This window comes from Saimiri boliviensis, chromosome 2 (assembly GCF_048565385.1).
Source record: "Saimiri boliviensis isolate mSaiBol1 chromosome 2, mSaiBol1.pri, whole genome shotgun sequence".
Lineage (NCBI taxonomy): Eukaryota > Metazoa > Chordata > Mammalia > Primates > Cebidae > Saimiri > Saimiri boliviensis.
This window is the reverse complement of record NC_133450.1, coordinates 213,873,942-213,899,484: the sequence shown is the minus strand read 5'-3', so window position 1 is coordinate 213,899,484 and position 25,543 is coordinate 213,873,942. Positions and strand designations below refer to the sequence as shown.

At 37.3% G+C, this 25,543-nt stretch overlaps 1 protein-coding gene across 1 annotated transcript; it reads left to right on the top strand.

Moving 5' to 3' along the window:
- Positions 1–971: 971 nt before the first annotated feature.
- On the top strand, positions 972–25,166 carry RAB14 (RAB14, member RAS oncogene family). Its single transcript, XM_003925176.4, has 8 exons — positions 972–1,053; positions 9,154–9,212; positions 11,186–11,239; positions 12,649–12,826; positions 16,677–16,743; positions 20,221–20,308; positions 20,663–20,693; positions 21,697–25,166. The coding sequence occupies exons 2-8, from the start codon at positions 9,161–9,163 to the stop codon at positions 21,872–21,874; spliced, it is 648 nt and encodes a 215-aa protein (XP_003925225.1). The 5' UTR covers positions 972–1,053; positions 9,154–9,160; the 3' UTR covers positions 21,875–25,166.
- The last annotated feature ends 377 nt before the right edge of the window (positions 25,167–25,543 follow it).

Below are 25,543 nucleotides of genomic sequence, written 5' to 3'. Positions count from 1 at the left end.
TGTGTGTAATGTACAAGCCACAAGGCAAGAGTGCCCAGGGCCCAAGAAAGTCAAAACGTGGCTCTGCAACCGAACTGCACGAAACCCTCTGGGACAGTGATAATGGCCGAGCAAGTTGGAAGATGGGAAGTGGTAGACAAACTGAAAAATATCACATTTCTCTCTCCCTGTCAAAAGCAACCCCAAAGTTAAGTCAAAATAGAGATGAAATGCAGGGCCATTTCCTAGCTGCGTGATCTTGGACAAGCGAGTTGACCAACCCGAGCCTCAGTTTCGCCGTGGATACAATGGGACGCGTGGCTCCAAGGTTTGTTGAACAGGGACCTAGCCTGGCTTGTTCACCGCTGCATACGAAGCGCACAGCGGTATCTGCAGTAAATGCCCCCATAAATACATGTTGAATCAGTGCAGTAAATGCTTGCTTAGCACGGTGGCCAGTATACGGTAACAGTCCAATAAGTGGTAAGTGTTGGCTTTAAAAATAGTTTTAAAATCTCCATGAGCGAAATCCTACTTCTCCAAGACGCAGGCGCACCCCGTCAGGTTCCATGCAGACCTGCGCAGTAGCGCCCCCAAATAGGCGAGGACACGCGACTGCGCTTGCGCATAAGCGCTTTCCACCTTCCCTCCGGGCGTGAGAGCCCGTGGGGCGGGCCTCAGCGGTGGCGCGACAAGTCCGGAGGTGAGGGCTGAGGAAGGGGCGTGGCTAGCAGGCCGGTCTCAGCCACCCTCTTCCGGGCTCCGCCAGCTGCGCGCGCATCTTCTCCCCCTTCTTTTGTGGTCCGGCCCATTGCGAGGGTGACAGGAAACCCTGTGCAGGGAGCGCCGCCATCTTGGACCAGCCCGAGGAAGATCCTGAGGGAGCCACAGGAACAGTCGCCGCTGCTACCGCTACTGCCGCCGGCGCGTCTGCATCTCTCGGCCAACCCGCGTACCTGCCGGGGCCTCGGCCGATAGCCCCCGCCCCCTCTCCCGCTGCGTCCGCACTCCCGTTCCTAGTCCTGACGCCCCCCTCCCGCCCGGAAAGCTGCCCAGCCACCAGCAGCCCCCCAGGTAACCCGGGCCTTCCGCAGTGTCCGGCCAGCCGATGCCTCCTCGCGCCAGGCTCTTCAGAGGGGCGGGTGTGGGGACGCGGAGACTGGGCCGCAGGCGAGCGGCGCCCCGGGGCCAGGCCCCGTCGGGCCGCGGCGAGCCCGGGGGTCGCCGGTAAGCGCCGCGGCGCCGGCCTGACAGGACTCCCGGGCCGGGGCGGAGGTGTCCCCCGCGCGGCTCCGGCCCGAGCCTCCTGCCCTCCCCACCCCGCGGGGCGCTCCGAGGCGTGCAGGGAAGGGTGTGTTCCGGCCTCGCCTTCCCCGCCTTCTCGGCGCGGCTGGGCCGGACTGCAGCTCCCGCAGGCCCCCCTCGCCCCGCCGCGGTTCTCCGCGGCCGCAGCCCGCCCCCGCAGGGTTTTCCCACGCGTGCCGCGCCGCGCGGCAGCCCGCGAGCCCCAGATGTGGCGGTCCCGTCCCGTAGGCCGCGTCTGGCTCTGAGTACAAAGGCAGCTCTTCGCAGCCTCCCGGCGTCTCGGGGCAGCTCCGGTGTCCTTGTGGGAGTGGGGAGCCCGGCCCTGCGCTCGGCCCGGAGACGGGGTCTGTGCCCCGGGGCTGGCGAGGTCCTGGTTTCGGTGCGTCCCTGTGACGCCCGTGGGCAGCCTCTGCGGCCCTGAACCTGCAGAGCATCTAGAAACAATGAAGAAGAGAAAGTTGTGGTATTTCTAGAATTTAAGAGAAGACGACAGAATTGGAGTGTTTTAAGGGTTTTAACTGTGGGCTAGGTACAGATTTAGGTGCCGTTGTGTTGCTCTGGCCCCGCGTAGCCTTCGGGGATAAGTTGTCTCCACTTTGTAAGTGAGGAAACTGAGGCCTGAAGTTGTGATGTGTGTCTGGCTGATGATGGCATATACAGACTGGCCTCGGCTCACACTGGATGGTGGTTTCTGTATACGCTAAAAAAATGAGGCCAGGGTTACAGACATGACCACTTAAAATGTAGCTACAACTTAATTCCTTTTTTACTGTGTTCGCATTGAATGACAACTGATGACTCCTGTATGACCTAAAGTCTATAGTCAGCCACTACACTGGCAGATCCTCATGCTCACAAACCCCCAAAAGAGAGATGCCAGGATTTTAATTTCATATATGAAGAAGAAACGGTTTCCAAGAGAACAGGTGTCTTCTTGGTGATTCCACAGCAAGTGTCAGAGCTCAGATTTGAACTCTTGTAAAGTTTACTGCTCATTTCCTTACTATCCCAACTGTCTTAAAAATTATTTTATTTTTCTAAGATAAATATTGTAGACGAACCAACTGCCTTTTATTTAGATTTCATTGTTCAGGACAAACTTGACCTTGGGATAATCCAGCTTCTACCACCTTATTCCCCCAAGCCTTTCCAATTTTTTTCTTCCAAGTTCTGCTTAGGCAGTTTACTTGATCATGCCTAGAGGTATGTTGTGGTTAAGAGTTTTGGAGTCACACTGTCAAGGGCTCCCCCTCCAGTCCTGCCACTTCCTAGTTAAGTGATCTTAAGTAAGTTACTTAACTTCTCGGACTCAGTGTCCTTATCTATAAAGGGGATAATTGAATATGCATCTTAGAGTTGTTGCTAGGATTAAATGGGGTTTAAAGAAAGCCCTTAGCACGTTGCTTGGCATATAGTAAATGCCCCAGTGCCTGTAACAGTGCCAGGCGCATAGTGGGTGTTTAAATCTTTTGAATGAATGAGAGAGGAGTGTAGCTTTGGAGAGCTACATGTAGAGTTAAACCTGGACCTTAATTCTAGCTCTGCATTTTGTAGTATGACCACAGGTAGATCACTTTCGTTTTCTTATTTTTAAAGTGAGTTTTTAGGATTAGAAATTGTTTACAAAGTAATTGGCATGTGTTAGGCCGTCAATACATGGCAGTTGTAAAGATGTAAAACCTTAGACTCCAACAGCTATTAAAAAATGTATTGGAATTAAAGCTACGTCTTAAAAAGTTGTTGCTTTTTATTACTACAGTTAAGCTTTATCATTGTTGTATACTTCAGCTTTGCAACAGAATTTGGAGTGTTCCTACAACTGATTTTTATCAATATCAAATATCTTTGCATAGTCACGGTAAGATACTGTGTTAGTGGAGGAAACTTAAGGTAAATAAAGTGTTAAAACTAGGGCTGTTGAGAGAATATTTCCTGTTTTTTTAAAAAAAGGCTTGAAACATTTTTATGTGGTTAAAAATGCCAGACATGGCTAAAGACAACAGTTTACAAGTAGAAGTATTAGGGATGTTATACTTCACTTTTAAAAAGCTTCTTATTCTAGACAATTTTAAATATATACAAAATAAAGTAGTGTACTGAGCATTCATACACTTCTCAGCTTGTGTCAACAGTCATCAGTCTTACTCCATCTATGTATACTTGCCTCCTCCCTGCCAAATTATATTGAGGCAGATCTCAGACACAACATCGTTAGTAAAATTTTCACTATTAATCCTTTTAACTTCAGCAATAAGTGCAGATGTTTTTTGTTTTGTTCTTTTTTTTTTTTTGTGGGGTTTTTTTTTTTTTTTTTTTTTGGCTTTTTGGTTGTTAAATGCTTTCTTTCTGTGAACAGAAGTCCAGTATTCGAATACTTTATTTCCTGTATATAGTAGACCATCAAAGTTACTTCTCTTGACACATTAAGCAATCCAGCTTTTTAACACCGTTCACGTTATTTATATAAAAGTGACATTAATATATTGTCAGAAGTTAGGTTTCTTTTTTTTTTAATTTAAGTGGGTGGGGTATTTTTTTTTTTTTTTTTTGATCATTGCTGTCCTGCGCCTTAGTAGATACTTAACGGTTATGTTTATGTTGGAATCGCAGAAGCACTCCATCTCAGCTTTGGTGTTTTTAACAAAACATTGTATGTGTTTGTTGCTGTTGTTTTTTAAGCACAGAAAACTTATCAGTGGAAATAATAAGGATAAGAATTTAAATCACCTGGAATGTTGAGTGGGTTACTTTTCTCCTGTTGTGTCTTGGATCAGCTATGTAAAAATTATACAGTAACATCATAGGTTCTAAGGAGTAGAATAGCTATATAACAGTTGTTAAAATCAGATATAGTGTATAAGCAAACAGTAAGTAGTTAAGCTATATTTAAAAAATGCCCTCTACTGTTGAGTGTTGGTTTTTAGTTTTGAGGCGAATCATATTGGCTTCATATGATGTTCCCCTTATTTTCAGTAAATTCGGAGATAATGTTAGAAATATTAGTGGGAGTTTGGTTTGTTTGGTTTTGTTTAGGTATTTAACCTGTATTAAAATTACACAGAGAAGTGCTTTTCAAATATTTATCAGTAGATAAAATTTTATTTTAATTCATTATGTCAGAGCAGTAAAGTTACTAATTTCTTTCTTCCCTTTTTCTCCTGTCAGTTCATGCATTTTTCACAATTTTGTGTGTATACCATATTACATGCATATAGGGTTGAGAGAGAGTGTGCGTGTGTGTGTGTGTGTGCGTGTGTGTGTGTATGTGTGTGTTTGAATGAAGTATGCTATTGCATAAAACTCTGCAATGTGTGTTTTTTCACTTAACAAAATCATGGATGTATTTTCAGGTGAATGCATATCGATCAAAATGGTTTCTAAACCAGATGAATATTATTTCATAGTACAGATATACTTTATTCAGTCATTCCCTTGCAGATAGATTATTTCCAGTTTTTTGCTATAAAAATGGTGCATTAAATGCACTTACACCTGTAGCCTTATGGACTGAAGCTTTTGTATCTGTAGGATACTTCTAAGTGTATTTCTGGGCCAAAGGATGATTTGGATTATTGTTAAGATTTTTACTTATATTGATTACTTTCCAAAATGTTGGCACATTTCCACAAGCAGTATGTATAAAAGTATATACCTTCACATCTGTACCTACATGTTTTGAAACTAGTCATTTATATGTCTGTGTAATCTTACTCAGAAAGATGTCTGATTCAGTAAATGGAAACCATGCATTCTATTTTTGTCACAATAATTAGTGTTTAATATGAACCACATAGATCTAAATGTACTGATATGAAAATATGTCCATGATTTTGTTGAGTGAAAAAAATATGCAAAATTTTACAAGATGGCATGCCCCATTTTAAAATAGATTTTTCACCTTGACAGTGGTGAAAAATGGTATGTTTTCACAGTGGTGAAATGTATTTCCACAGTGGTAAAAAATAATATGTTTCATGTTTAGAAGATGAAGTTGAGAATCCTTTATTAAAGCAATATTAAGCATATTAATATTTTTAAGGGGCACTTTAATACATGGCACAATTGGCAGCAAGGGTAGTCTATAGCTAAATTTTACATGCGCTAATAGTAACAGTGTTACTCTAAATTTTCAATATAATTCTCTCTCTTTGATTTTTATTTTATCAGTCTACCTGTACATGCCCAGAATAAGCTACCTTAGATGAGAAAATCATGGTCTTTGGAATCAGGCCTGGGTTCAAGTTCTAGGTCTACCACTTACAAACTTTAGAACACTGGCCAAATTAGTGAATTTCTCCAAACCTCAGTTTCTTTTATTTTTTGCATGGACTTAATGACTCTGCAGAGTTATGAGAATTCAGTAGGGATGATATAAGACAATACAGGAAAAAGTAGTATAGATCATTACATGGTTTGTTCTCAAGTTTTAAGAAACTTTTTCTAAATAGATGAATTATAATATTATAAATTAGTATTGCTAGTATACCATTCATTTATATCTATAAATTCCGACCAGTGCATCCTCTGAATGTAATTCATGTATCTTATTCAGAATATGAAATTAGAATTAAGTGAGTAAATACTGCAGAGCTTGATGAGATGCTTGATCTCAGTCATGTGGAGGAGGCACGATGGTAGAAAGGGCAGGATGGTGTAGGGGTTAAGAGGGGATCTCTGCAGTCAAAACAGTCCTAGGTTCAGTACAGATTTGGCTATGTGACCTGGGCATGTTACTTGTTGATTCTGTTTCCTCATCTGTAAAATGAGGACAATAATTAACTATGTTACAGGGATAGTAGTAAGGATTAAATGAAATTGCATGTAAAATATTTAGCACACTGCCTGGTGTATGTCAAGTACCCAATAAATAGTAACTGTAACAATTGTATTTGTTATTAGTTTGTAAATTGTTGATTATGTGTTTAATGCCTGTTGTCTAAATATGTAGTACTTTTTTTTCCCCTAAAGGCAATAAAGATATTTTATTTACATACAGACTTGATTCAAATACTTTTTGGGAAACGTGGGATAAAGTGAATTTTAATTGTCTCGGTAGTTGTATACAAGTTACAGAATATTACCAAGATTTTTAAAAATTTATTGAGATTGTAGGGTTAAGTGGGCTCATGTTTTCAAAGAGTTTGAACTAGACCCACATTTCTTGTCCTTTTTTTTTTTTTTAGACTTAAGAATTCTCTAAGTAAAGCAAAAGCACTGTTAAATAATAGGGGAAGAACTTTTTTCCCTTGCAAAGTTAAGTAAAAATATATTTCTCACCTTAGCAATGGTATGTTTCATTTTCAAGAAATGAGACTGAGAAATCTTTTTTGTTAAAGTAACCTTAAGCATATTTAATATTTGATTATAATTCTACTGCAGATACTTTTGACTGAATGTATTAATATTTGTAAACAATGGGAATATATTTAAACCTAGACAGTATCTTAGAATAAGAAAGGGAAAGACCTGTGGTGAGTGTTGGTGGCTACAGTGTTAGATGTTTTCTGCCTTTCTTGTTCACTGAAATTAGTTAAGTTTGAGTAGTTTTCCTTTAATTCTGCTTTTATGGTTTTTGTAATTTTTTTAAGAAACTTGAGCAAGAAAAAAGTGTGTGACAGAGCACTGGTATTCAATCTGAAATAGTGATGATTTCTTTTATTTGGGAATAGTTTCTACTATATGAATGCTTATAATTTTAAAATACATTTTCAAAATTAGTTATATTTAATGAATATATGATAATTAGCAAGTATACAAATTAATACAACTAAAATTGGGTCATAATTTTGTGATTAGTGTTTAAAGCATTTGAAGTAGAAATTTCAGATTGTTAAAAGTCATAGCTTTAACATAAAATGGAAGGAGCAAAGTATGTACAGTTATAACTTTTAGTTAGAAGAGGGAAATAAATTAGGAAAATTAAGGAGAAGAGCACAGGAGAGACAGTAACTTGAAGGTGACTAAGTGATTACTTTTACCCAGGTTTGAATGGGGAAAGAATTTAGAAGAATTCAAAATTGATTAGAAGAAAAGAGTCTGGGAAGAATTCAGGTTAAGAAGTTAATAATCTTTAAATTAATGTAAGAGATTATTTTTTCCCCTTATGTTTGGCATCTGGATCAGAGATTGGGTAAATAATCCAGACCAATTTTAGTCTCAGGACCAAGTGCATTCTTAACAGTTTTGAGTCCCTAGTGCCTGTAAAAGGGAATAAAGTTGTTGTAATGTTCAGAATCAGAGTTAATCTAATTAGAAAAACTCCCTTTCCTGAAAGAACTGGTTAAGGGAGTTTTCTGTGATGTAGGAGACTGATTATAAATGTGTTACAACATGCCAAACTGGAATGGGTAGCAAGCCTTCTACTTTTGCTAAATGTAATACAGATAGCTAAGTGAGAAGACTGTAGTGTGTGAAGTGATTAATACTTTACTGTAATTAACAACTTCCTCTTTCCTTATAATAATAATTTGCTTGTTTTAAATATACTTTCTACAGGTTAAATGTAATTGTTTAGAATTTTTTCTTGAAATATGGTATATAGTAAGGTAATAATTTCAGTAAATAAATTTCTCCAGTCATATGAAGTATCTGGCTTGTGTAATGTGACATTGACAAAAACACTATAAGCCAGACTTAAAAATACTGTAAGTCAGATTTTTTAAAATGTGGTTAAATCGTCATATGTATAAATAATTTTTGTCTTAAGCTGAAAGCTGGTTTGAGAATAAACTTTATTGAAAGCTATTACCGGTTTTAGAATTCATCCCCTTTTTTTTCTCTCGGACCCAGCTCAGTGTCTTAACATTCAGTGCATTCATTAATTTGGACAGGTTTGTTGTTGTTGTTGTTGTTGTTTTGTAGGAGAGAATTAGAATGCTTTAGGTTAAGTCTATTTGAGAGTAAGAAATGGGTTGTGATCTTTTTGAAATGTCTTCTAATACCAAGATTTCAAAATTTTCAACCATAAGTACAATTTTACGACATTATTTCTCTAAGTCCCTAGTATAGTATATAGGAAGCACTTACTATATTGTTACTCTGGCTGGGCACAGTGGCTCATGCCTGTAATCTTAGCACTTTGGGAGACTGAGATGGGAGGATTGCTAAAGGCCAGGAGTTCAAGACCAGCCTGGTCAACATAGTGAAAATGTAAATGTCGGGGGGGGGGTAGGTATGTGTGTGTCTATGTGTGTGTCTGTCTGTCCCCACAAGTCTGTCTTTTCAAAAATTGTGTTTGTGTGTGTGTGATAATCTGCAAGTCCTGTATTAGGTTGAGCCATATGAAATTGCCAATAAAAACTGACTTGAAAAATCTATAGGAAGGACAGTTTCATGTGATTCAATCTAGTTCCAACATTGATTTGGAAATTATACGATTGTGCTTTCTTTGGATGCTCTGCTAACTATTGATTTAAAGTAGAGTAAAAAAGTTGCTTTGTGTTTATTAAGTGGTTCCATTCTGTTTAAAATCAGAGTTCTGAACAAGCAGACCATTAGTAACTTACTTGATCAGTTAACAGGGAAGGGGACTTTAAGGGGACAGGAGACTATTTACAGTGATGTTTAACTTAAATTTATAAAGATTTTTTTGTTTAAAATTGTTCAGAATACTATTACTAGATATTTTCTAAAGTGAAATATTGGAGTTTTGGTATAAATGGTTTCTCATATTTCTGTGGATAGCACATGAGAATAGTGTAAGCATCTTTCACGAGCAATTTGTGAAATGCAATTTTATTCTGACTTATTGTAACCAACATTTATTTGTATTCAGTGTCCTTTATCCACCTGTAAAGGATAGCAGTGACCTATTTGAATAACTTGTACATATTTTCCTTCTGAAGTAACACAGATTTCTTTCGTTTTTAGTGCCACCATGGCAACTGCACCATACAACTACTCTTACATCTTTAAATATATCATTATTGGTAAGTTTATTTAACCTATACTCTTGTTCCCCAAAAAAAGATTAACATACAAAATATTTATTTATTTTTGCATTAGCAGTGCAACTTTTGCACTGTGTCCCTGGATACTTCTGTGATAAAGTGCTGGGTACCTTGTGGAGTGATGTTGGTTGTTGTTGAGGGCTGCTTGAAAACTTGTTGATGCTAGGAAGTATCAGTGTTGTTCCCAAAATACTTTGAAAGCTCTCAGATCCTCCTGGGTTCCAAAAATTGGTAGAGAATATTGTTTGATTTCAAATCAGTTGTGTAATATACATAAAATATAGTATTCCCCTTAATTGGTATTTTTTTTCCTTAAGTTTTGAGAAGGTTTTGCTCAAATTAATTCTTTTTTTTTGAGATGGAGTTTCGCTCTTGTTACCCAGGCTGGAGTGCAATGGCACGATCTTGGCTCACCGCAACCTCCGCCTCCTGGGTTCAGGCAATTCTCCTGCCTCAATCTCCTGAGTAGCTGGGATTACAGGCACGCGCCACCATGCCCAGCTAATTTTTTGTATTTTTAGTAGAGACGGGGTTTCACCATGTTGACCAGGATGGTCTCGATCTCTTGACCTCGTGATCCACCCGCCTCAGCCTCCCAAAGTGCTGGGATTACAGGCTTGAGCCACCACGCCCGGCCGCTCAAATTAATTCTTAATGCTATTTATCCAAACATAATTATAAAACTACATTTGAAAGTGCGCATGCTTTTCTTTTTTTTTTTTTTAAATCAAACTTTATTTTATTTTATTTTTTAAATTTATTTTTGAGATGGACTTTTTTGCTCTTGTTACCCAGGCTGGAGTGCAATGGCACAGTCTCGGCTCACCACAACCTCCGCCTCCTGGGTTCAGGCAATTCTCCTGCCTCAGCCTACTGAGTAGCTGGGATTACAGGCAGGTGCCACCATGCCCAGCTAATTTTTTGTACTTTTTTTTTTTAGGAGAGATGGGGTTTCACCATGTTGACCAGGATGGTCTTGATCTCTTGACCTTGTGATCCACCCGCCTCAGCCTCCCAAAGTGCTGGGATTACAGGCTTGAACCACCGCGCCCGGCTGTGTGCATGCTTTTCAATGAATTGTTCACATTAGAACAATTTGCTTTAATTTTGAACTTCATGTGTCTTTATAATGTTTCCTTCATCAAGGGTTAACATTGCTATAGTACAGTCAGAGGACATCTTTTCTCCTGAGGTTTTCATGTAATGCAGATTCTTTTCTTTCATAGACTATTGCAAGAAGTTTAAGACAGGGACCTAGTGAATCAGACTCCCAGAACTCAGTTTGTTATTTCTGCTTGTTACATGCTACCCCATTTGTCACTCTTTGGAATCTTTTGCTTCTGTGCATGAGTTAAAGGAAAAGTAAAATTTTGAAACAGCTCAAAGTAAAAAATACCATTAAAAAATAATCACTTCAAGACCGGGCCTGGTGGCTCATGCCTGTAATCCCAGCACTTTGGGAGGCCGAGGTGGGTGGATTATGAGGTCAAGAGATTGAGACCATCCTGGCCAACAGGTCTCTTCTAAAAATACAAAAATTAGCTAGGCGTGATGGTGTATTCCTGTAGTCCTACCTACTTGGGAGGCTGAGGCAGGAGAATTGCTTGAATCTGGGAGGGCAAGGGATTGCGGTGAGCTGAGATTGTGCCACTTCACTCCAGCCTGGAAACAGTGAGACTCTGTCTCAAAAAAAAAAAAAAGCACTTCCCAGCTCGTGGTTAGTTATTAACATAATAATTATAATCTATAACCAGATTTTTTCACTGCTAAAGATTGGGAATAATAGTCCATTTGTGTCTCACAGTGAAAACTTTTGAATCGTTCTAAAGTAGAAAAATTAAAATTTCTTAAGTGTCCCGGAAACTTCTGACGTTATATGGTAAGGAATATAGCAGTCATTGTATAACATTAAGAAATGTCATTGGTACCTGAAACATCTTTTTTTTAAACAGGGGACATGGGAGTAGGAAAATCTTGCTTGCTTCATCAATTTACAGAAAAAAAATGTAAGTTTAATACATGAGGTAAAACATTGTTTTTTTTACTGTCGTATTTCTACTTTTTAAAAAGTGTCATTTTCAGTGTACTTCATATATTTAAAGATAACCTTTCCCTGTATTTGCCCTACAGATAAAATGAAATATACCAGCATATTTTAGTGTTGATTTTTATACACATTATGTAATCTGATTCACTTGTTTTGATTTCTTCATGTTAAAACAGTTTTTAAAAATACATTAATAATGTCAAACTTAATCTCCTTTTTATTCTCTGACTTTCTGTATTAAGAGAAATTTGCTGCATGTATCATTTGGTAAATAACAGATTTGAAATACTTATAATGGAATTCTTTCTATTCTTTCTTGGGTGATAGAGGGGGCCAATTTGTTGTAACTGATATGCTAAATATAGTTGAAAGTCTTTCTGTATAGTTGAAATTATTTGACATTTTTGTGCTGCTTACCACAGAGGTTTTGATACAACATTTTATGAAGTGTCCAGTGGTCTGTGTCCTTGTACTGGAGAATAGTGGGTTTCGGTTTTAAGTGGCTTCATTATAAGGAAAGGACTAATAAATTTGTTCTATTGGCGTAGACATATATAGTAATATATATAACTTGTATTATAAGAAGTATCTATTAGCCAGCTATGGTGGCTCCCTTCTGTAATTCCAGTAGCTCTTTGGGAGGCTTACCTGGGAGGTTTGCTTGAGCCCAGAAGTTCGAGATTACAGTGAGCTCTGATTGTACCACTGCATTCCAAGATGGGTGACAGAGCAGGTCCCTGTCTTTAAATTATATATATATATATAACATGATGATTTTCTTTGAGACAGATATTTTCTGGGATGAGAATCTGTTTGACTAATAAATCCTAGAGACCTAAGACCATTGATTGATCTGTTATAGGTAATGATTATAAGAAGGCTAAATGGTATCATGTTGATAATGTGAAGAGTTTATTAAAATCCTTATTTTTACTTAGCTAATTATTTTAGTTGAGGGGTCAGCAAACTGTGGCCAGTGGGCCAAACCCAGTCACTGCCTGTTTTTGTGAGTAAAATTTATTGAGATTCAGCCATGCCTGTTTTACATGTTGTCTCTGGCTGCTTTTGTGCCTCGGTGGCAGAGTTGAGTAGCTTTTGACAAAGACCTTTTGACCTACAAAACTTAAAATATTTTCTGCTTGGTCCTTTCCAGAAGTTTGCTGACCTTGATTTTAGTTCAGCCACATTTCTCTGACTTCTTACTTCTAGGTCTTTGTTAATTTTTTTTTTTTCCCCAGTGGTAGCTTTAGTCTATTTATAGCCTTTAAGTATTAGCAAATAATTTGCTTATGTAGTGGATTTCCCCACTCTAGGCTTCATTTGAAGTTTTCTGAAAATTGGGCTATTACTTTTTTTCCTCCCTAACAGTTATGGCTGATTGTCCTCACACAATTGGTGTTGAATTTGGTACAAGAATAATCGAAGTTAGTGGCCAAAAAATAAAACTGCAGATTTGGGATACAGCAGGACAGGAGCGATTTAGGGCTGTTACACGGAGCTACTACAGAGGCGCTGCGGGAGCTCTTATGGTCTATGATATCACTAGGTAAGAGATAATACTTTTTCAACCTTCATACTGGGAAAATAATCTACTTTGGCCATTTTTTAAGTTTGTAATCATATGACTGTAAATAAACTTACTTGGTTTTTATGGTTTCTTCTCTAAGTTACCATGTAAAACTTGATATAACACATTGATACTCTTCTGAAAGTTGGTATGACTGAACAAAAATTTAGCGAGATGTGTAAAGCTAATAGAAGAATACAGTTCTAAAAAGCAACTTCAGTTGAATGATTTGAGGAGAATTAATATTTTATGTAAAATGTTCTTTCAAGTAGAAAGCAAGCAAGCAACTCTTGTGAGTTACTCTATTTAGTCTCTAGTGTTAAAGTTTACACCTCTCAAAAGAAGGCAAGGCAAAGAGTTTTGCTAATCCAGCGTGGCAGATTATAAAAAATTTTACGCTTGCATCTGAAGGTGTGTGAGTATGTATGTATGTATGTATGTATGTATTTTTGTCTTAAAATGGATTGAAGTGACTTCAGATACTACATGCAGTAGGTTTAAATTTATTTCAACATGAGTGTTTCTGGAATTCCAAAGCACTCGATGTAAAGTAATAAAACTGTACTGTATGTATGTAAGATTTGATTTTGGAGAACATTAAAAACTGTGCCACTTGATTAGACCCTGCACTGTTTATCTACTGTAAGCTAGAAGACAGACTAGATCATCTTTCATGTTGATGTAAAGTGCCAGTCAAAAGCAATGTGACTCTCTTTGTTGGGGGTAAAGATGGGTGAGTGGGACCAAGTGATAATTAGAGTTTAAACCATATTTCCTTTCAGAAAATGTTCTATACTGTTTCCTCTTGATATGTCATAATGTGCGTTAGCATATTAGGACCCTGAGAAGTTCTGCAGTAAGAAATTCTTTGCTATATGACTTTGTTTGATTTGGTGTTTCCTAAGCGTATTTTATTGAGGAACACGCTTTGGAAAATGCTGCCTTAGAATAAAGATATTGACTAATTATAATTGTAGCACCTAAAGTTTCAGTAAATTCTAGAATTGGGTGGCCTCAGGGCAAAACAGGGAAAGAAGCCTTAATGCTCTTTATTTTAACCAGGCAGTCAGCGATATAATCAAGAGTATTATGTGAATACTGTTAATAAACCTGGCCATCTATACAAAACTATCTCATTTTATGAGGAGTACATTTCTGAAGACTTCACATAATGAAAAACTTAATAAAATTTAAATACGGTGATGCGTGATAAGAATATTATTTTTGGTTTTAAGCTTACCTTTTAAGCATAGTTAATACTTTTGGTAAAATTTGTATCTGTTCAAGTCATCAAAAAGTATTTCAGCTGGGAACAATCAAAACGTGCATCAACTGATGAATGGATAAACACTATGGGATATATCCATACAATGGAATGTTACTCAGCTGTAAGAAGGAAAGAAGTACTGATAACAGGCCACAGCATAGATGAAACTTGAAAACATTATGCTAAGTAGAAGAAGCCAGACACTAAGAAACACATATTGTATGATTTCATTTATGGAATATTCAGAATTTATATTCTGGTCAATTTATAGAGACAGAAAGTGGATTGCCAGAGGATGTGGAGTGAGTGACTTCTGAGTGGGTTCAGAGTTTTTTTTTGGGGTGATGAAAATGTTCTAGAATTAGTGGTATCAGTGTACAACTTTGTAACTACCCTTAACCAAATTACGTACTTTAAAAGGTAAGTTTTATGATACGTTCATTATAATAAAAACTGTTATTGGAAAAGAGTACCCTAGGCTTTAGGCAGGTGGTAAAGTGATACTTCACAGTGACTTTGATGTTGCAGTCATGACAGCAGTTTTTTCCATTCTTTGACATTTTACAAACATAAAGTTCCTTTTTATTTTTGTCATTAACTCTCATTGTTACAGGGTGCTTTTCTAAATTGACAGCATAGCCTTTCATGACATGTTTTGCTATAACATTTTGACATATCTAGTATTTTAGCACTTTTTTTTAGCACTAGTACCACCAATTAGTGAATATTTGAATAGCATTTATTTGTAGATTTAAAATTATAAAGATAGTGGATTTTAAATTAATAATTACTAAAATCATTGGCAGAAGTTATGGTACATGTAAGTAATACATACGATTTTGGTACTAGGCTTTTCTGTGTACTTCACTCTCCCTACCAGCTTTGAAATTTTAAAATTCATCAGAATTAGTAGGAATTTTTTTTTTTTTTTTTTTTTTGAGACGCAGTTTCGCTCTTGTTACCCAGGCTTGAGTGCAGTGGCGCGATCTCGGCTCACTGCAACCTCCGCCTCCTGGGTTCAGGCAATTCTCCTGCCTCAGCCTCCTAAGTAGCTGGGATTACAGGCAAGCGTCACCATGCCCAGCTAATTTTTTGTATTTTTAGTAGAGACGGGGTTTCACCATGTTGACCAGGATAGTCTTGATCTCTTGACCTCGTGATCCACCCACCTCGGCCTCCCAAAGTGCTGGGCTTACAGGCTTGAGCCACCGCGCCCGGCTTAGTAGAAGTGTTTTAACTTATTTAAGATTTATGCATGAAGTAGTAAAACATACCTGTTGTGTAAAGTCAAGGTATGCCAGTGATACAAGTATCGAACACAGATAAGGCTTGTGCTTTTAAAAAATGATGTTTTATCATTGTTTGCTTAGAAAATTCTAAAACATTGGGGGAAAGGGGACTATTTTGATATATATAACATTTTTGACATGTCAGTGGTGATTTATGAGTAATATGATATAGCATAATAAAAGTCTGAGTAAGGAGTTCTTTTCAATTCTCACTGGGAAATAATTATATATTTTCAATAACATTTTTTATGAGCACTGGCAGATAGAGATCATAGAATATATTCACAGGACTAAACTAGGAACGCTTAAAGGACGTGGTATTTGTAAAAGGGTTGTAGGCCTGGTTTTGACACCAGTTAAGTCTTCATGGGCTTCTGTTTCCTCACATGTTAAGTGATTAAGATAGACCAACGTTCTGTGAGTCTAGAAATCAGAAACAAACATTTTTAACTTCAAAAAGTTTATTATCTTTGACCCCTTTGGTGGATTCTACTGTGTATAATATTACAGATATTTGGGTTTGTTACTAGCTTAGGGCTTACTTGGTTATTGCAAATGAGCCTATGAGTTTTTAAACTCTTTCTTGGAGAAAGTAGAAAAATAGGACAGTTAGAATCCCGAAATGATTTAGATGCCTGATAGATAAGAGTACAAAGTTAGGGTGAAGTTTTTCTCTGATATCTGGGGACTTGAATTTCTTGTCAAATATATTAAATGTCTTTTAAAGTCAATTTTGTTGTTAACGGTTAGCTTACTCTTTAAATTATTAAGGAAAGACGAATTGTATGCCAGCTTATAATAGTGTGACTTGGTTTCTAATCGAAATTAAAATTTAAAGACAAGCAAAAGTGTCTTCAATTGAATGTGTCATGGTTAGGCATTTCGATACTACTTTGTCTCTGCTTTGTGATTGAAAATCTGTATGGTTTCGAAGTAATTTTAGTTTTGACTCCACATTGGCATTTCCATCAGTTTACTGTGTTGTTCCTTGCTTGCTTATTGGTCTGTTTATGGTATGCTTTTAGGAATAAACAATTTACTGCTGACATGTAATTATCAAAGTTCTTGAATGTTGAGTTATTTATTTAAAAATAATAGGTTTGGATAGATTTTTGAAGAGTAGTTGTATTTCACAACTTCTGTTCTGAGTAACTGGTCAAAGCAAAATTATTATTTTAGGATATGTTGATTAAAGTATGTATTTTAATATTTGTTGAAGTTTTTTTTTTTCTGTAATTACGCGGCAGTCACAAATTTAAACTTTTTTTTGCAGAAGAAGTACATATAACCACTTAAGCAGCTGGTTGACAGATGCAAGGAATCTCACCAATCCAAATACTGTAAGTTAAATGGCATGTTATTACACAGAACATTTAAGAGCTAAGCTAACCCAAAAAGGAAAGCCATTTACTGGTGAGATTTTTGTCTTTAGGTACCAAGAATGAGAGGTTTCTATTATGTTAAATTAGTTAAAGAAAATGTAACAGTTATTTTTCAGTTTTAATTAAACCAGGTTTTGCATTTTATTATACCTAGGGTTTTTTGTTTTTTTTTTTTCATGTTTGTCATTAATTAGTAGTGGTGATATCATGTGAAGACTATGAAATCCGAAATTCTGATTTTAAAAGGGATCTGCATTAATTTCACAAAACTTTAGCATTGGAGGAAGCTGGGCAAAATGTACAAGAGATCTTTCTGTACTATTTCTGCATATGAACCTACAGTTATCAATAAAAATTTCAGCCAGAGGAGAAGGAAAATTAAGAATAAAAATTTCAGTCAAAAATAAAAACGATTCTGTATGCGTTAAAACATTAGTCCCTTAACCAGACTGAGATATTTATTGAGATTTTAAAGGCCAGCCACCATGCCAGACTCTGCAGTATACAAAGGTAAACATGGGTCTTTGGTCCCAAAGAGCTTATAGTCCAGCAGGGAGAGAACCAAAAGGTATGCAGATAACTAGGCTGCAAAGTAGATTGAAACATGAATTAGAAAGAGAGGGACTGGCACATTGCTGGTGTGTGCCTAGGATGATCAGTGACATCTGAAGAGAAAGCAGCTTTACAGAGGAGTGGTGTTTGAGCTGATCCTTGAGGGGTGAGTAAAGTTTCAGTAGATGTTGTTGAGGGTATGCCAGGAACAATGTTACGAAAGACGCACTGAGCTGTGACTGAGCCTCTCAGGAACAAGGTCTGTGTCTCACTTGGCTTTATACCGCCAACACTTAATATGAGGCCTACTTGAATAAATATGTAATCAATGGTAAGATTCGCTTTTATCCGGAAATGGCAGTTTAATCATATTGAGAGTCAGTTAACATTGTTTTCCTATCATGCTAGTGACTATGCCCAAAACTTTCATTTCCATTATCACATTAAACCCACTCTTAGGTTTACATACAACTTATAGATGGGTGTTCATAGAAGCTTTATTTTCAGTAGACCAAAACTGGAAACCTAGGTGTTTCCTAACCTGGCCGTTGACAGGTGAATGGTTAAACAGTTTGGAATATCTCTATAGTGGAATATTACTAAGCTGTACATAGGAATGAATTCCAAGGGCATCTATGCCTAGTAAAAAAGTCAATCTCAAAAGTTTATATGCTGTATGATTTCATTTAGAAAACATCCTCAAAATGACAAAATTGTAGAAATAGAAATGATTGTCAGGGATTAGCAAAGGGCTTGGAGGGTGGAAGTGGTGTGACTACCTAGAGAGCGGCACAGAAGCAGTGTCTTGGTAGTGATGGAACACTTCCGTATCCTGACAGTGATGATGCATCTATATCTGAGGTAAAATGATAGAGAACCACCCCTGTGCGAACCACGCGTGCCTGAGCATGTAAAAACTGAAATCTGAATAGGGGCTAGGGACTGTACCAATGTCAGTTTCCTGGTTTTGAGAGTGTATTTATAGTTACATAACATCCTAGGGAAGCTTGGTGAAGGATACACAGGACCTCACTGTTACTTTTTGTAAGTCTCTGTGAGTCTATAGCTATTTCAAGTAAAATATTAAAAACAAAACTTATGGTAGAGGGCCTGTGGAGGAGTATAATAAAATTAACTTTCCTGCCTTGTTTATGTCCTTTGAAATAGAACCAGATCAGGCGAAAAAAAATTGTTGAGGTTTTCTTAAAGCTCCATTTTCTATAAAACTGCCTTTTATTTCTGTGTAGAAGTTGTGTTTCTTCCCATTTTGTTGTGGGCATGTTTTGTAGCTCTAATTAGCATGCCACTTTATGTCTTCCCTTTCATCGAGATAAGAAGCCTTGTTTGGAGATTCATAGGGAATCAGGTTGGGAGGCAGTATGTCTTGTTTTGAGTACCTGTCTTATAATGGCCCTATGGTAGTCATTGTGGCTTTACCAGACTTAATTTTTTATAAATTGATTTCCTTTTTAAGTACCGTTATTTTATTTTTTTAAGAGACTAATGGATAGTATATGAGAGTTTCTTTTCCTTCACAGTGGGCACTTTGTCCACACTGTTTAAAGAATGCTCAGTTTTGTTGTACTACTTAACTGTCCTTGCACAAGGTTTACATTCAGATCAAAATGGTTATTTGGTTTATTTTTGAAAGAGGAAGAGCCAGGAACTGTAATTTCACATGAAAAAAGTTAATGGCTGAAGTGCCTTTTAGTTGAAACCATCTATTCCCAAAGTGTTCATATCTAGATTACCATATGTGTTTGGAAGGGGGAAGAAGGGAGGGATTTTACCAATTGGTATCAAATAAGCTTGTAAATGTACAAAGGCAGTTTATCCATACCCCCCCCCCCCCACCCCACCCCAGATAAAGGCCAAAGCACTTATCTGTTTCCTAAAGGTGCATATTTTTTTCTGACAACTTTACAGAGCTGCCTTTAACTTTGGCCTAACTTCACTTGTATAAGTAGTTCCAAGGTGGATATAGGTGGGTGGGTGATATTTTGTCTTGGATTTGAACTTAAGCATCAGTGCCCCCAACCCCTACTCCCAGCTGCCCCTTGTGGATACACATAGACATTTCTTATCAGTTACTATTAACTGTAAACTCAGTCCTGTCTAGGGATAGTGTTGGGTAGGATACTATTTGTCTGAAGATCATAGTTTGGGTTTCTACCTAAAATCTACAATCCTACCACTGACTGACTTAAGTGACCTTCGGCAAGTGTCTTTGCCTTATTTGAGCTTTAATTTCCTTACTGGTAGCCTAAAGGAGTTGAACCTAGTGGCTTTCAAACTTTTAGAGGACCTCAGAACTGTTTGAAAATCTAATGGAAGCCATGAACCTTCTCCTCCAGGTAATGCCCACAATTACAGTATTTTTGTGCTTAATTTCAAGGAATTTACAGATCCCCTGGAGCTTGTCCATGAACCCTTAGAAATCTTACTCAGATATACCATAATCTTTGGATTAGGCCAGGTGGCACCAAAGTCTGTATGTCCTGTGGGCCACATTCAGTCTATAGCCTGCTTTTGACTGGCTTGTGAATGAGGGATGGTTTTTAGATTTTTAAAGGGTTATTAAAAAGAACCACAACAAAAAACCAGCAAAGAATATGTAACAGAGACCATGTGAGGCTCACAAACCTGAAGAATATACTATTTGTTCTTTACAGAAAGTTTGTCAACCCCTGGCCTAGATCACTGCTAAGATCCTTTGTACTAAGGACTTCATGAAACTGTGGTCCTGTCTAGTGGATAATTCCTAGTACTTGGTTCTCTTTTTAGGCCCAGTTATTTTTTCTATCAAGAGTTTTGGATTTCAGAATTTGCATGATTAAATGATTGCTTTTGTTATAAGGTGTCTTTCTTTTGATCACAAATTAGGTAATAATTCTCATAGGAAATAAAGCAGATTTGGAGGCACAGAGAGATGTTACATATGAAGAAGCCAAACAGTTTGCTGAAGAAAACGGTGGGTTTCTTTTAAGACTTAATGGTCACAATTGGGAGAATTTTTAAGGAAAGGTGGGATTTTGATACTGCAGATTGACAGTTTTGTTTTTTTTTAAATGCAGACTGCTCAGAAATCTCAAGAATGAGGAAGTAATAAAATGTGTTTCTGTTTCTGTGAGATTTATGTTGGAGCAGTACAGTTATTTAGTGACAAAAACAAAGATGCTCGCCACTTCAAACTTACATACTTTTTCGAAAAATACTATGGGAGGAGTACTGAAAACTAAGGGGAAACTCTTTCAGATGTTACTGAAGAAATGCACTTGTGAGTTAGTTTGAAATGTCCTAATTCGAGTCTGAATTTTATTTTTAGGCTTATTGTTCCTCGAAGCAAGTGCAAAAACGTAAGTAAGACCAAAATACAGATCATGTTTCAATTATATTCAAGCTTCTCAAAGAACTCTGTATATGAAATGTATATAATGTACATACACATATAAAGTACTGTATATAAACGTGTAATGCTTACATCTCTGCTTTCTTTTTTACAAAATAATATGAATTTTTGTTACTTAAAGAGTGTACCTTGATCATGCCGTTGGTAACTCAGGTTAATAAATGAAACTTTGTTTACATTTCAAAAGTGTTTGACTTTTCACAAATGACAGTGTTTGACTTTTCACAAGTGAGGTTGAGTTTGGCATCTCAGACATAAGCTTGGCCAACCTGTTCTTCCTCTAATATGATCACCCTAAAAAGCATGATTTAAGGGGATAGTGTCTACTCAGGAGCATAGTGAACATTTTGTAATTGTTCTTCCATGTCTGCTGTTGAACTCTGGTACTCCCATCATTGTTCTTCATTTATTAGGCCAAAAATTTCTTGTGAGGAGAGGCCACCCTGTTTTTGTTTAGTCTCAGCTGTGCTGTTAGTTCAAAGAAAACCGAAAGGAGATGTTATCGTGGCTAAGCATGATTATGTCGCCATCACACGATTAAAAACAGCTCAGTTCATGCTTGGCTGATCAGACCATATTATTCTTGGAATTCTTTTCAGCATGTTTGGAGAGATTTCATTTCTGTCTGGAGGAGAAATGGCCTATCTCAATTGTCATGGTGTGTCTATTAACATACAGTATTTTAATGATTGTATATAGCACATGTAGTTGTCCAAATAGGGTTTGTATAAAGAGCTCTAAGCACCATGTATGTGTGTATGCTTTCCATAGCAAATAGTTTTCTATGTTGTTGTCTTAGCTCAGAGTTCTGGTCATGTTTTATTAGATGGCAGTGGTTAAGTTGAAGATACCATGGCAGTTAACTAAAGGTTAGCAAAAGGTCAGTGTATAATGTCTTGTCTTTGGTAGAAAACTGTGGTTCTTGAATAAAGTTATCAATTGCCTCTTAGGGGAGAGAACGTAGAAGATGCCTTCCTTGAGGCTGCCAAGAAAATCTACCAGAACATTCAGGATGGAAGCCTGGATCTGAATGCTGCTGAGTCTGGTGTACAACACAAACCTTCAGCTCCACAGGGAGGCCGGCTAACCAGTGAACCCCAACCCCAGAGAGAAGGCTGTGGCTGCTAGTGACCTCTTCGCCATGGCCCCTCATTTGACCTTTCACCTCTGTCTGTTGGAAGCAGTACTTTTTACTGCCTCATTGTCTTCTGTACATCTTACTGGGTTTAATTAAAAAAGAAAAAACTGTTGTAAAAACAGTTTAACACAATACTAAACTGCTAAACAACTAGATGTAATCAGGTTATCAAAGGCAAGTAGAGTAATAAATCTCTCCTGCATGGTAAATCTAGACTTTTTTTCCCCCTTTGTCGTCGTGATAGGTATGTCACCAATATATGATTTAAACTGAGCACTGATGCTGGACTTCATGATTTTTACCCTCCGTCTTTGGCAAGGCTTTGTCTCACTGTACGGTTTAATTTGATGATATCTTAAGCCTTTCTTCCCATCCTTAACTGTTCAAGTATGTCTGTTGTAACCAGTAAGTTTATTGCTGTGAAATGACTTCTGATGGTGGAGAAGGGGTTCTGTAACTTCTTTTGTTTTGTTTTTGTTGGAGAAATTTCCTGTTGTGTGGGTGGCATTTTTCTTGACGAGGTTTGCTTTTGTCTTAGCCTCGCACAGGGAAAATATCCATTTATCTTCTCTCTCGTGCTTGCTTAATAGCTTTATCTTTTTTTTTATACCATTTTATCCTTTTCTCTTTAACAGAAAGTAAATATGTATAAAATTTGAAGGAATCGAACTAACAATACATTCTGTGTATATTATTTTAATGAAGAAAATAAATTGATTACTGGCATTGGAACAGTATAAAATACCAGTTTGTACAGTATGACCTATATGTGACCATGTTATTCCCTTCCATTTCACACAAAGAAATAGACACAACTGCAGTTCACAAGTAGTACTGGCTCCACCCCTTGGTGCTGGCAGTGTTTGGGGACATTATGCTGGAAAGAGCTCTGAGCATCAGAGGATTAACACTAGCAGACTCTGTTCCATCTTTGCACTGTTGCTTACCTGCTGATTTTCTTAACTGTTCTCGTGCAATTGACAATGTGCTAACCTGCTTTTCTCTTTTTGTAAACGTTTTTGCATTACAGGCTGCATTCTTGCCTTACTGTATAGAAAAAGAAAAAAGGCTGGGTTTATTATTGCACATTTAAGCTTTTATACCTTTATCTTCTTGGAATGGTCAGATTCTGAACTCGACAGTCAGAACCACAGGTCTGCTGTTAAGGGATTTTAAATTGTGCATTTTTAACACTACAGCAATATAAGATATCCCTGTGTTCACAGTATGAGGGGCTATTTTATGTCCTGTTGGCATAAATTGTTGTAAAAGGGAAAGTGTTTCTAAAGGTGTTTTAGTGCTCGTGCTGATACAAAGTAAGTTATTACTTTGCACTAGGTGGTTTGGCCACTGAATTAATACTGTATAGCAAGAGAAACAATCTTACTTCTTTATACAACAAACATGTTTTATTAAGTTCTTCACTTCTGTTGATCTTTTTTTTTTTTTTATTGCGTTTATGATTCAGTGGCTGGGAATTAAGAATTTAAGTAGAATAGGTAACACCTCAGCGTACTATATAGAATGCACTCAGTTTCACTGCTGTGTTTAAAATACACATTTTAAATCCCTCTTTACAGACACTAACATAAAAGTACATCTTTCTGGGTTGTAAACGTGGTAGTACCAGAGTATTGTATAGTCAATGTTAAATAAAAGCCAAAACTGGAATGTGCAGAAAATAGGAATTGTTTAATTTGTGGATTCATCTTTATTTTTGTCTTTTAACTTTTTTAAAAATAAGATTTCTGGCGTAGATTGGTATGTTCCGTTAAAGACTTACAGTGATCCATTTTGCTTACACTGTTGCATCACAAGAGATTCACCCAGGGACCATGACCTGCTGGTGTGTACATGTGTATTTACAAAAACAAAACAAACAAACCACCCATTGGGATATAAGGTAGCAATCACAAACTAAAGACTGCGGCTTGTTTAGGTGCAATACCCTGATTTCCAAAGTTAGTTAGTTACAGTGGGTTTTATTGTTTTTGTGACCGAAGGATTTATTCAGACTGCTGTACTCTTCATTTGATGTAACAAAATGCTATTAATCTAAATATTTGTAAATAAAGTACCTGTATCTAGATTAAATTAAAATTGGTTGCATTATTTTCTGAACTATAATAGGGTTTATTTTCTTCAGGCAAACAATTATTTGACGTGAGTCATCAGTTTTTATTGCAGCACTGTCCTTATTCATTGTATAAAGAGGGTCTACGTATGTAGCGTATAAAACCACATCGCCAAGTAATAGAGCCAGTTTTATTCTTGTTTGCATCACCATTGAAATGTTTTCAGTCAGTCTTTTTTAGTGTAAGATAGTACATTTGTTGGCCAGTAGTGTTCTCCTTTATACAGGGAGCCAGATTCTATCATATGCATGTGTAATCCCCTATAATAAACTCAGGCACTCACAAATAAGAGCAAATTGTCATATTGTAACGTGTGTGCCAGACACTGGGCAGTACCCTTTGGAAAGAATGTGAAATCCTTTTAATTTTTAATCCATAGCTTACTGCTTGTGTGGTCACCTGCTTCTTGAGGTTACTCATTGCCCTTGCACCTATGAGGCAGCCCTCAGATTAGTAGCTGGTGCTTAGTACTATTTATGCTTAAATAGATCTTCCAGTACAATGTTCGAGTATTTTTCATGGATAAGTGTTTAATGGAGTAACTTTTTTTTTTTTTTTTTTTTTTTTTTTTTGGTTGGTGGTGTATACGTAATAGAGGTAAAACTTTGGAAAGATGTCTTATGAAACCAGATGTTAAGCTTCATATATTACCTCCCTTCTCAACTTCCTTTTGACAGTAGTTTTGGGGAACTTTTTTGCCTGTAATGTCCGCTGTTTTAAGTGTGATTTTAAAAAAAGATGAGTGGTTTAGTTAATTCCCTTAAACAGAATTGAAGACCAAATAATTACCTTCCATTCCTGTTCATGTGGGAGTATAGAGAGGGTTCATGTGGCATTTTAGAGAAAAGAGAATTTATCCTCCTTCAACACAGGCCCAGAAAATTGTGTCCCAGAAGGATGTCAATAATTGTGACTAGGCCAGGCCTTTAAGCATTTTGTTAAGACTTGAAAGAGTGAAACAAAAAATGTAAATACAAAAGAAATCAAGTTTTGTTTTGGAAGTAGATGTCTTCTAGAACTTACTGTGTGTTAATAAATTGTATGTCATCTTTCATTGTCTTTATTGTAACTCCACTGATCCCATATCTCAACAGTCCAGTTCTAGCCAAATAACTGTTTTTGGAATAAAAACCTTGGTGAGGGATTACTGCACTGTGCTGTTCTGTGTTCTAGTAACATGGTATAATGCCTTTTGGGATTCAGAAGCTGTCTAGTGATCTAGATAAGAGTTCCTGAGAATATTTTAAAACCTAATATATTACATATTTCCCCCTTGGGAATAATTCCGCCAGACTGTGAGAGCAGTTGCTATTCTAGTTTTTAAAGAAATGTATACATCATGGAGTGGAGCTGTTAATTAATGGTAGTTCAAAATTTTAAAAGGCAGCACACTTTGAATTTATCACTGGGTCAGATCCTCCAAGGTACAAAGAATATGTTGGCTGAGGAAAGGCATCTGAAGCATAATAGTTTTATAACAGATAAATTTCCAAATGATGAAACCCTTCATTGATAACACTCTTC